Below are 13027 nucleotides of genomic sequence, written 5' to 3'. Positions count from 1 at the left end.
CAATCAATAGAAAGGGTGGCTGAATGGATAAGAAAACAAGACCCTTATATATGCTGCCTACAAGAGATTGACTTCAAATTAAAAGACACTCACAGACTAAAAGTAGGAGGATGGAAAAAGATATTGCATGGTGGACCTAGAGGGAAGTGTGCTGAGTGGAGTAAGTCAGATAAAGGAAGATAAATGCCATATGATTGCATGTATATATGGAATCTGAAAAACAAAATAAACAAATAAACAGAAACAAACAAACAAAAATCAACAAATAACAAGTGCTGATGAGGATGTGGACAAAGGGAACCCTCATACGCTGTTGGTGGGATTGTAAATCAGTGCAGCCACTATGGAAAACAGTATGGAAGTGCCTCAATTAAAACTAGAACTACCTCATGACCCAGCAATTCCACTTCCGGGTATTTATCTGAAGAAATTTAAACCACTAATTCAAAAAGATATATGTATCCGTATATTAATTGCAGCATTATTTAAATAGCCGAGATATGCAAGCAACCTAGCTATCAGTAGATTGAGTAAAGATGTGGTACATATGTATAATAAACTATTACTAGACCATAAAAAGAATGCTATCTTACCATTTGTGACAATATGGATGGACCCAGAGATATCATGCTAAGTGAAATAAGTCAGAGAAAAACAAATGCCATATGATTTCACTTATATGTGGAATCTAAAGAACAACATAAATAAAACAGAAACAGACTCATGGATTCAGAGAACAAACTGATGGTTGCCAGATGGGAGGGGGTTTGAGGGGCTGGGTGAAAAAAGTGAAAGGATTAAGAAGTACAAATCGGCAGTTACAAAACAGTCATGAGATGTAAAATACGGCATAAGAAATACAGTCAATAATATTACGATAACTATGTATTGTGCCAGGTTGGTACTAGACTTATTTGCGGGGGATCACTTTGTAAGACATATATCTAACCACTATGCTGTACACCTGAAACTAATATAATATTGAATATCAACTGTAATTGAAAAAATATGGGAAAAAACCTTTGTATAGTTTGTTACAAATTGTTACAAAATTGGGGAAAATCTAAGTATATCAGCAGTAAGGGAAGGTTAAAGAAATTGGGTTTACTCATATTATGGAATCCTATGAAGCTTTCATAAAGAATGAGTTAGACTTAAATGAACTGACATGAAAAGATGTCCTTGACATACCAAATGAAGAAATCAAATTGCTAACAATACGGTACTGCATTTCTACTACGTGAAATAAGTCAGAAATAACTAAGTGTGTGTATATATTTGTAGATTCACAGAAAAACAGTATGGAAGAGTATACCGAGCTGTAAAGACATTACATATAGAGAATGAATCAATAGGTATGGGAACATTGTGAGGATGAATTTCACTTTTAAATTCATATTTTTCTGTATTATTTGATTTCACTACATCATTACTTTTATAATTAAAAATAAGTAAAGAATACAGTCTGGGACATTTAGCTATTTTTGGCAATGGCACCAATACTTGTCAAATGGGAAGTAGATCCCCGAAGGGGACCAGCCATTCAATGCTAAGGTAAGAGGCTTCTAGAACCAGGAGATAGTATCACAGACTAGCATCAAGATTTTAAGGTTTTAGGTTAGCTCTGAGAATAGTCAGAGGGTGGATTGTAAGGAAGAGTGCAGATATCAGATTAGGGCAAGTCCAGCCTCAGCTAAAGAGAGGCCAGGACAGGAAGGTGGTTTCTTGAGCTTTTCCAACACTCTTGTCAGTGCTCACTCCTTCCTAACTACCTCCCTTCCCTAGTTTCCTCATCTCCAAACCTGGGCCTATTCTGTAGGCATAGCATGTGGCCTTTTCTCCCTTTTGCTCTGTCACTTCCTACAAGTTACTCTTAGCTGACTGCCCCTGGGAGAAGGTATGCTGTTTTTAGGTGGGGGTAAGGAACCGTATCAGGGCACCTTGGTTAGGCATATAAGATTGGGCTGGAGAGCTATTGGGTGATGCTATAAACCATATGAGGGATATTGGGATAAAAGACAAATAATCAATGCCTGAAAAATGATTAGATGTTTAAAGCAACCAAGAATAAGATTAGAGTTAGGGACTATAGCTCCCTATGGCTTACCTGACTTACTAGCATGGCATTCAAAGCCTTCTCAATTGGACCCCAACCAATTGTTCTATAGGACTGACTTACCCAGTAGGTATATCAAGCACAGAGCCTAGGGCCCACAATACTTTTAGGGGCTCATAAAAATGTTTTTGTTTCTTTGAAAATCAGAAGAAATAAAATTAATGTCATCAGCCTGGATTATATTCATCTTTATACCAATGCGGTTATAAAATATAATTTTAAATATTTTTCCATGAAGGCAAAAGTATCCATGAAAGTCATAATGTGGCCCTGACCTTCTAGCTTTTATATCCACTGCTCCCTCACTCTGATGTCCTCTTGGTTTCCTATATCCATTTGTACATTTGTCCCTCTGTGACTTTTCTCATGCTAGATTGTTCCTTATGTGAGGCCTTTGCTTATTGAGTCCTTGCCACCTGAAGACTCATCCTTTGAGGTCTAAGGTCAAATGTCAGCATCTTTGTGAGGCCTTCTGATTCCTCTAAATGGAAGGAATTGTTCTAACTCACCTAGCACATCTCTGAACAACTCCAGGCTTGTCATGACTTGCTTACATCTGTTTTCCCAGCTAGAGTGTAAGTTCTACGAAGGAAGAGCCTCATCGTATAACTCCTCATGTCTACACGTGCTTGACACATACTATGTAAGCTACATTGGGGGCCTGAGGATGTTTGGGGATAAGAGACCGTGGCTGTGACAGAACTTCTCAGATGTGTGTAGTTCTTTAGCCTGAGTCAACTGTTTCTCCAAATGGATCGGCCGAAGGACAATGCGGGGGAGGAGGAACCCAATGTAAACTTCCTTTACCAATGCCATAAAACCTTTATTTCCAGTGGGATTTCATGTCCAATTCTCTTCTCTTTCTGGGAAAGAACTTCTTCCTTTCCCTACTCCAGGTCACATCTTGGCTACTCTCTCTTCTCCCTTTCGCTGGGCTACCCCAGAATGTCTCTTCTACAGGGTCCTGAAGGTTCTCAGGGACCTGGGAGACCTCCAGCAGTAGAGTTGCTGGGAAGGAGAGGCAGCTGTCGTCCCATGGCACTCTCATGTGGTGATGTCCAAGATGACAGCCTGCTAATGAAAGTCAGAAGTCCTGGAAGGAACGTGAATCCTCCTGTAGGCAGCTGGACTCTCTAATTCAGGCAAAGCAGCCATGTGTGTGGGGACCAACATGCTTAGAAAAGTGCTGATGTGCATGTCAGGTCTGCTCCATGTGGAGACTTCATGCGAATACAGCAGACAAGGCCAATCACGCAGTCATGCTTTGCTAGACACTGTCCCTGCTTCCTCAGACTTCCCAGGCTTGTTTGCTTTATCTCGCTCCTAGCCTCAGGGCTCCCAATACTTTGTCGTGCGGCCCTGGGCAAATTTACTTTATTTGCCCTTGGTTTCATAGTGTGAAAATGATAAGGTTGGACTAAAAGAATAGTTTTCAAATTATGCTTACAGAACTTTAGAAGTTCAGGGGTTGGAAGGCATTGCCCTCAGCCACACTCAGTTTCACCCATGGCTACTTTGCCTTTTATTTACATTATATATGGAGCACTGACAAAAGGGTTCTGGGACTTAAACCTGAGAATCACTGGCTCCATGAGCTTTCAACGTGAATACCCCAGGATTTCCAAATGTAGTCTCCCTCATGGCTACCTGGCTCCATGGTTCTAGGCTTTATGGAGATCAGCCAGCCAGAAATGATTAGAATGGAGGGAAGAGAGAAATGGAGGGAAGGCCAATGGCCAGTCATCTAGTGTTCTTGTAGTGTGGTGGAAGGCACCCTGGCTCCATGTTCAAGATCAAGTCTCAGTCTCAGCTCCAGCCATCCACTAGCTGTGGTGGTTCCTGTCTTGTGTTTCTCACAGCATTATTGTGCAGATGAAGTAAGATAAAGGATTCCTGTCAGGGTGCTTTCTGTAAACTGAAAATGGCTCTACAAACTTGGAATACTATTAGCAAGTGAATATACTATTTCACTAGCTTCTGTGAGTGCTCTAGTTGACCAGGGATTCAGGATGTGGCTGCAGAGATACTTTTCTTGAATTCAGCATCACTGCCCTGGGCCATATACCAGATGTCTTCTCTGCTTCAGAAGTCTCTGTTTCTAGGACAGAAGGAAAGCTCTAGGCCAAATATGTGTTCTTAAAGTCTCTTCCATAAATGTGGAGGAAAGAAAATGAGCCCAATGTTGTTGCAAGGAGTAGGAAGGTTCTGCCTTGACATCCAAAATTGGTTTTAGAAATCCATTTTGAAGGCTTACAGAGAAGCTGATGCTCAGGTTCCCAAAAATGCTGTTTCCTGAGAGGCTTGTGGGAACTCCCACGGGGGATGATCTGGGGCCTAGATGAAGATCCAGTGCTGGTGGGTGTCACGGGGATTACAGGAGGCCATGGCTGGCTTTTGGTCTTCAGATGTCAGGCAGGTACCAGATCCTGAGTTCCTGATAAGCTGGTCCTAAAAGATGACACAGCAAAGGGTCAACCTGGGCCTCAGACCTCTAACAGTGCTACTGGGGGGCAATAAAATAGAGGACAATAGAATAAAGCAAAGGAAATCCAACAAGGTACATAGAGGACATTTCCAAATTCCTTTCCTTGGATACTAGACACTCTGATACCAATTTCCCACTCCTAGCTTTAGCCTGGATTGCTGGAATAGAGAAAGAACTATGGGATAACTGAAAAAATGCATTCAGGGCCCTCTCCTTCAGATGGCCATTCTTAAAGACCTGGGCCACTGCTGCTCACCCCCACTTTCTGACTAGTATCATATTTAGTTAGACTTCTCTCTTCCCTGTAGCCCCAAGATTAGGCTACTCTTTTCCTAAGCCAGGGACTGGGGTTTGGGGTAGAGTAGGCTGTAGAGACTCATTAGAGGTGCTATTTAGGGCCCAGTACTGTAGAAGTTACATTATAAATCCTGAGGCAATGTGGTATAATGGAGAGAACCTATGTGTTCAAATTCAAGTCAGACTTATCTAGGTCTGAATCCCAGGTCTGCCATTTACTAGTGATGGGTCTCGAGCCAGTCACAAACTTGCTGAGCTTCGGTTAGCTCATCTGTAGAAATGGGGACACCACTTGCTTGGGAAGAGCCTCTGAAAGATACGTTGTGTGCCTGTGCTTCCCTCAGTTCATTCACATCCGTGAAGACAAGAAGCCGGAGGAGGCCACCAACGTATGTGAATGCATGGCTTTGCGCCTGGCACACAGAGGGCAGGCAGGAATCACGAGTGCCCCTTCACTTTCATCTATTTAGGTTCAGACTAAAAATACTTGACTATGACAGAGCTGGCCACGGACCATAACCCCCGACCCCATCTTTACGTTGGCCCAAACCAGCCATCATCAAATATTACCTAAGCTCCTGGAACCCTGCTTCTGACGAAGCCCATTCTTCATACTTTCTACATTGTCCTGATCCACCCAATGGTACCTCAGGCATAAGATGCAGAAAATAAGGAGGGGTCAGGGTGGCCTCAGGTTCTTGACACTGAGCTTTCTGGGCAGTTTACTCACCTGGGTCAATTCCCATTCTTCGTCCTTGGGGACTTGGCTATTTTTGCCATTGAAATGACAGCTCCTAAGGCCCAGAGTGCCAGCGCTGGCATACAGACACAGCTGCTTTGCGATATTGTGGCGAAGGTCTCTCTGGGTTGTGTACTCAAAGTACTAGAAGTCAAGACAAGAGGAAGTTCTGAGTGACAGGCAGAGAGTTTGCCCACCACTTTCCAAAGCCATTTGCCCTAAGATGCCAACCACAGATAGCCTTCTGGGGAGGAAACTGAGTGGGTGCCAAGACTTCATGTGTCACCATTAGGATTTTTTTTTTTAAACCATATCTGGATTATATTGGAATAATAGTTACTTAATATTTTTTCCTTAATTAAAATTTTAACTTAGCTTAATTTTAAGCATTATCTGTGAAGTCATGTGTTTGATATGCTAGTTCTTTTTTTGCTAATAGACTACCATTAAAATAAAAAATGTTCACTAATGTACCACATAAAATCATTGTGCAGGCTAGTGGTATAGGGAATTGCTTTAGAGTGACTTTGTCTTCATATGTAGATATTGGCAGCCTGTTCAGTGTCCCAAGCCACTCCTTTTCTTGCTTCAGTTACAGTTCAAGTGCTTCTTCCTTACCAAACGCTGGGCATTCAGGGTAGATTGAGGGGCTGGAGTCAGGGAGGTTACTAGTTACTCCTCAAGGAAGAGCATGGAGTAAATTCTCAGGATGCCAGGTAACTGTGAGATGTCGGTCGGTGGTTGTTTTGGGATCATTTTTGGGTGGTAGGATCAGAGTGGTATTTTCTGGGTAGGGGAGGCATTGAAGATAGAAGTATGCAGGTGGAGGAAAGTACTCAGAAATTTCTCACCTTACCCTAAAACATAACTTAGCAGCTGGCATCCTCCAGCAAGACTTCTCTGATGAGCAATCCTCCCCTCCATCCCTCTCCAGCACCCAGCTCTGATGCCCAGTGCTCTCTGGATGTCCCTAATTCAGACTTCAGACCTTGTCTGTGTCATGCATTCCCCCTCAGACTGGGAGCTTTCTGAGGGCAGAGATAGTATCGCCTTCTTTCTCTGGATCTCCTTCACCCAGGTTACAGAAAGGACTATTTTGAGTGGAGAAAGGGGGTCTGTGAAGAAAGGAGATGCCCCAGAGACAGGCTTCTCTTGGACCTGCCCTGGTAGAGTTGGGCTGTATACCTGGTTGCCGCCAAGGTGATGGCAGGTGTACATGATGAGGGGCTTCCCTCCATGGTTCTTCTCACCCACATCCAGGCATTGGTTGATGCCGAGGTTCTTTATCTGCAGTATGGTGAGCAGAGAAGGGAACCGGGATGGCACAGTCAGGAGTATTTTAGTTTGTGGTATGAGGACCACTTGGAATAAATTTGTAGGACTGGATTTCCCCTCTGTGATTTTTCTCCTCTGTTCATCTTCTTTGCTTATTAACCCAGATGCCTGGAGTTAATAGCAAAGTGAGGTACAGAGAGAGCCCAAAGGCCGGGCCAGGGCAGGCTGGGAAATGCCAGGTCCCCGGGAGAAGCCCTCAGCACATGTGAATTTCCTTATGAGCAATGGCTCTCAAAATGCGATCCCCAGAACATCAGCATCACCTAGGAACTTGTCAGAAATGCACATTTTCAGGCTCTATCCCAGTGCTGCTGAATCAGCAACCTGCATTTTAACATTCCTTCCTGATGATTCTGATGTAGGTGATGAGTGTTCAAGAACTACTGCTTATGGGTTGTCTTCCTCTTATAAGGATTTTAGCTATCTCTAAAGGCCCCAAAGTCCTCTTTCTGGATAAAGGAATGTGGAGAGTAAAAATTAGTTCTCATTTGTCATCCTTCTGTGGGGTAAGTGGCCCTGAAGTTCTCTAGGGCGGGGGTTCTGTAATGGGCGAGCAAGCCGGTTCTCAATACTCACAGCTCCATAGAATGTGGGTTTCAGGTCAGGAACAAACATCTCTGGGTAGATGTTGTGCAGGAACCAGGAAAAGTTACGACAATGTAGTTTTTCCCTCAGCTGCAGGCGTTCCGAAATGTCACCGAAGGATTTCTGTCAACCAAACCAGCATCCTAAAGGTCAGTCCCACCAGTCTTGACCATCTCGTCAGGGTTGAAGTAGCCCAGCGTTCCTGGGGGTGCTTTCTCCCAGAATGGGTTGCAGGCTCATTCCTGCTCAGGCCTTGTTAGAGCTACCGACTCAGCCTCAGAACCAATCCCAACACCTGTCTTGGCTTCGGGACCCCCCCCACCCCCGCTCATCCACATCTTCCTTATTCTCTCATCTCCTGTCACTTCTCAGTTTTCTCACAGCCCTCCATTCTGAGCCTCTCAGAGCAAAGCCATTCCTCCTATAAGAGGTTCTTCCTCCAAATCTCTTTACCCCACTCTCCAAAAAGATGCCGGGGCTCTCTAGGCAGAGACAACAAAGGCTTCTCTCATTCCCTAGCCTCCCTGGGCTCTAGCTTACAAGGTCTGAGGGGTAAAGAGAGGTACCAGTTGGTAGAGATGGCTGGGCTGCTACCATTAAGCCCATGACTGGGGTCTGGGATTCTACACTTCTCTTCATCCAAACACCTGTGGAGCACCATTTCTTCTCACCTCTTGGGCCATCTTTGCTGCCTGCATATTTCTCCGGTAGAAAATCTCTTTGTAGTTATCCATCCAGACCTCAGCCAGGCGCACTTGGTTGCGAGCAATGACATTGGTGCCTTTGGGAAAGGTGTGGGGGCTCCTGGTGCGGAACACGTGGCCTACCACAGAGCAGGGGATGATCTCCAGTTGGCCCCCACACTGCCACACCTGCCATAGAAAGATACGAGATGGGACCTTCAGGAGGCTGGGTGTGACAATCTCCTCCCAAGCAGCTCTGTTCTATTCCCAGAGCACCAGACCCCAGATCTAAGAACTCAAGGAAATGCTGCTCTCTTTCCTGGAAATTAAGAACATTGACCAGGCTTCTTCTAGATCATGAATACACAATCCCTAGCTGTCTGATGTTGGTTCACTCTAATTTAAGCAAACAGAAATTTGCAGGGTTACCTGAGGATTACCAGGGCCCACTTTAGAGAAAAGACAGTTTGGCTAACTTTGTGTCTGTATATATACTTCAAACTCTGGTCTTTCGGCTTTTTAACCTGGAAGTGTGATTTTATCAGCTCATCTAGTGTTACTGGAAACTCAAGCTCCCTCAAATCAAGATAGACTTGTGACCCAATCAGAGCACCAGTGCATTATAATTATAGCAAGCATAGTCAACTGCCAAGTGGCCTGTGAGAGTCACCAGGACCTTTAGCACACTAGCTTCCTAGGAGAGGGACTGAACAGAGATCAGAGTCTCTTGAATGGGCCAGGCATCAGAACACTGGGAGTTACGGTGACTGAGCTGGTGACCCTTATGTATGCCAGTAGGCTAGTGTAAGCCCACGGGTTTAAACCTTCCCACCTGTGTCTTCTCTTTTTTACGTTTTAAATTAGGAAGCATATCATTCATTTTAGCATAGCAGCAACAGAAATACATAATCATAGTAACAGCAGGTCTTGAAGACGTGCTTAAGATGTGACAGGCATGATGAGAGGTGACTTCATAAACAAGCTCATTTATTTACTAATTACCTCTCCACTGGCATGGGGATTTGTGTAGATTTCACGGAGAGGCGATCCTTTCTTCCTAACCTAATCCTGATTTGCCTTATTCCTGGAATCCCTCCGAGTTTGGGAGTCCACCAGAACTGGGACCCCATCTTCCACAGTATAAAGAGCCTACTGAGTATAGGGTAGGGGAACTCCAAAGACTGGCAGGACATGTGTCCTCTGACCCGGAAAAGGGAGCCTAATTTTTCTGGAAAAAAGATAATGACTGCTTACTGACCTATTCCAGGGTCCTCTACCATTAAGCCCTTGACCAGGATCTAACCCTTTCCCCACAGACATCATGAAAGATGTTACCAGTCCCCAGATGTCCAGTTCCTATTACCACCATTATCCCTTCTTTCTGAGTTCTGTCCATTATTTGTTTCAAGTTGTCCAGTCTGATTCCCAGAGCCTTACTGCCAGAGACAAGGAGGGGAGCAGAGGAAAAGCAGAGCATGATAGGAAACAGCCACCTTTTAAGTTCAGTTGCATACGCCATATCCCTGAAGCTCTGCTACCTAAGACACAGGTTCTCGGGCTGTCCCCTGGGATGCTGTGGTTCCCCCCTTGAAGCCCTCTTCACTCTCACCCGAAAGGACATTTCCACGTTCTCCCCTCCCCAGATCTCCATCTGATTATCATAGGTACCGATGTGTTCAAAGTAGGACTTGGAGATGGAGAAGAGGCCACCAGCAAACGTCGGGGATCTGGAGAGACAGAGGGAGAATATGTGTATCTTCTGGGGGAAAGAGGAGTGGGAACCTGGTGTGGAAAGCTGTGGACTCACTGCTAACACCCACAACTGACCCCAACCGCTTTCCCGGGATGTGCAGCCCCTCTTCTACTAACCCATTCATTTAGCAAATGTTTATTGAGCTATTATTATGTCCTCTTCACCTCTGGGAACCAGGCTAAGGATAGGTGTAATGATCATTACTCTATTCTAAAAAGCACCCACTTATCCATTCAACCAAGGATGTATGAACATCAGCCACCAGGGCCTGTGTTACAGGTTAGGCATTCAGAGCTAAGACAGATCCCATCTTCTGAGAGCTCAGTCTAGTAGCAGAGGGTAAGCTACTGCCATCGTTTGCTTTTTGGCAGCAAAGTTCCTGGAGCATAGTAGATAGGTTATTAGAAGCTGTGTGCAATTGCTTTTGGAAATAGGATTCAAACCATGAATGAATGAATATTATGGGCTGGATTGACTCCATTCTCTTTCAGGGTCCTCGGCCTTTCAGGGACTAGAAAGGCACAGTTTTAGTAGAGGCCTAGCCCTGGTGCTTAATACTGCATGAGAAACTTTAGCTTTGGGGAAAATTCGCCAGCTGCTTTGAAAAGAAACTGATAAGAGGTGCTCCCTGAAACAGAGTAGGAAGTGAGATGACATCAAGTTCGACTTGCATGAAAGGGAGCATTTGGAGGTTCCAAAAAGATCCTGGATTTCAGACAAAAGCAGGGAGACATAGACCCATATGAAGATAAATTGACAAAAACACCTCATTATTAGAATTTAGATACCACGTTGCTCATAAGAGGGGCGGACTCAGGGTTGAAGGTGGGGGTAGGGGCTAGGGGAGACAGGGGCAGACTATCAGATACATCATCAGTAGCTGCTGGCAGTTGTGTGAGAGCCAGGCTCGGTGGATGGGGCTTTGCTGCCCCCTTCCGTTGCTTCTTCATGCAGTACAAACAGGCAGAAAGAGACATATTTTCTGTAAGCCCAGAACCAATCAATGTGCTTTACGCACAACAGGGGCACAATCAGTGTTAATTGGACGGATCTGTCAAGATGACTACACGGGAGCTTGACCTTGGTGTTACCTTGTGGCTGCTCCTGTCGCCCCCAAAGTTGACTCCTGCAGCTGATTTCTGAGAGGAATTTCAGTTAGGAAACCCTCATGCTCATGCAGGCTTTCTGTAATGGGTTCTGGCCTCTCCCTGGGGTTCTAAGCCAGCCCCAGTAATGCCCAGAAAGGCTTAGAGGGTCCTGGGACTCTGGATTAGCACTTGGGAGCTAACCTGTTCCTTCTGAGGGTCTCCCTCACTTGGGCCTGTCTCTTGGCTTTGTGAGGTCTCTCTGACCGAGAAGCTACTAAGAAATAACTTCCGAGGAGAAACCCTACACAGGGATCTTCGCTGCAGAACCAAGAGGCAACACCCTATATTTCCTGGCCTAGTTCTTCGGACTCTCTGGATCCTTCATCTCTCCTTTCAGCCTCCTGTTAGCTTTCACAGTGGAGAATGGGAGGGTACTGCCAGCAGGCCTCCTACTGGGGTACTATGCATAGTGCCCAGGGCAGGCCATGCATGCCACCAGGGACCAGCTTCATTCCTCAAACACTGGACCAGTGAGCAAATTCAGTCCTCAAACACTGGATCTTTATCTTCCAGTTGTATGGTCCTTGGACATCAGAGCCAGGGATGTCAGTGATGGGTGGTAGCCAGGTGCCCTGTCTCTGACTGTGCCACTGTGCGCCTGGCCTCCAGCTTGGGGGAGTGGGGCTTTGCTGCTGTAGACACCAAACAAAAGACATCTATGAAACAAGCAGATGGTCAATAGGGTGTTCCAATTTCTTTTCTTGCCGTTTCTTTTCCTGTCTCCTCCTTCTGTTGTTTCTTCTCCTCCTTCTAATAGATACAGAGCATCTGGCTGTTTGGGATCCATGGGATTCCCTTCTGTGGCATCCACCCGGGCCTTTCTACTGAGACTCTAGGCCACATCTCTTAGGATTTGGGCATGCAGAGGGCGAGTAACTCCAACCCTCTCTTCCTTTCAAGCCTTCCCTCTTATCTTTGCTCACTGTATCCCCAACCTCTGCTTCCCTCCATCTCTGAAATATATTCAGTTGACCCTGAAGTTTCCTGGCCAGTATAGAAAAAACAATGGCAGATAATCCAGAATCACAGGATACTCTAAAAGTCACTCCCCAATTCAGTCTGACTTAGACATCTGTGAAAATAAACTCGTGTTTTCTAACAACACCAATAGGCAGTTGGAGAGGGAAGGACAGGGTGGGTGTATGAGGGGAAGGTAAACTCAGGTGTGAGTTAAACAACGGGTAAACTTTCACACATCCACCCCACAGCTCAGGGGTTGGCAAACTATGGCCTGAGGGCCAAATCTGGCTTGGCTTTATAAGGCTCTGGGGCAAAGAATGTTTTTACATTTTTAAAGGATTGTTTAAAAGTTACACAACTAAGGAATAATATGCAACAGACTGTATGTAGCTGGCAAACCTGAAATATTTACCATTTGGCCCTTTATAGAAAAAGTTCAGGGCAACTGCAACAAACTGCAAACTGCAGCACACTCACTTGTCTGTGTTCTTGTAACATGTTCTGTCTTTTCAAAGATAGTGACCAGGGAGCACATGTCATCTCCTCTTATTACAATGGCTATTCAAAAATGGCCTCTACCCGCCATCTCTCAGAACCTCTTCAAGCACCAGTCATGTCTTCTTATGTGCAGGGAGGAATAAATGAAATAAAGATTGTAAAGCCCTTAGTCCAGCGCCTGGCACACAATAAGTGGTGGATAAGAATGCCAATATAGTGCCATGGTTAGGAGCACGGGCTTTGGGTCAGACAGGCCAGGATGGGTATCCTGTTCCACCATTTGTTAATTGCATGATCTGAGGCCAATTGTTTATCACTAGGAACCTCAGTGTTCTTACCTGTAAAACAGGCTAATCATAGAGAGGAGGATTAAATAAAATACGTCGAGTGCTTAATAGAGCACCTAATAAATGTTGACCTGAGATGGC

General features: G+C 45.0%; 1 protein-coding gene across 4 annotated transcripts in view; it reads right to left on the bottom strand.

Moving 5' to 3' along the window:
• Positions 1–2288: 2288 nt before the first annotated feature.
• GALNT6 (polypeptide N-acetylgalactosaminyltransferase 6) overlaps positions 2289–13027 on the bottom strand; it is a 32570-nt gene continuing 21831 nt past the window's right edge. For all 4 annotated transcript variants that reach the window (XM_039862120.1, XM_039862123.1, XM_039862122.1 and 1 more), the window contains 6 exons: positions 9850–9967; positions 8229–8429; positions 7549–7680; positions 6823–6924; positions 5629–5781; positions 2289–4564 (listed from right to left, as the gene is read on the bottom strand). In XM_039862120.1, the coding sequence (XP_039718054.1) occupies positions 4451–4564; positions 5629–5781; positions 6823–6924; positions 7549–7680; positions 8229–8429; positions 9850–9967 (820 nt within the window). In that variant the 3' untranslated portion in view covers positions 2289–4450. The remainder of the gene's footprint in view (positions 4565–5628; positions 5782–6822; positions 6925–7548; positions 7681–8228; positions 8430–9849; positions 9968–13027) is intronic.

This window comes from Pteropus medius, unplaced genomic scaffold, assembly GCF_902729225.1.
Source record: "Pteropus medius unplaced genomic scaffold, Ma_sr-lr_union100, whole genome shotgun sequence".
In the NCBI taxonomy this organism is placed as follows: domain Eukaryota; kingdom Metazoa; phylum Chordata; class Mammalia; order Chiroptera; family Pteropodidae; genus Pteropus; species Pteropus medius.
The sequence above is the reverse complement of the archived record's forward strand: the minus strand, read 5'-3'. Positions and strand labels throughout refer to the sequence as shown.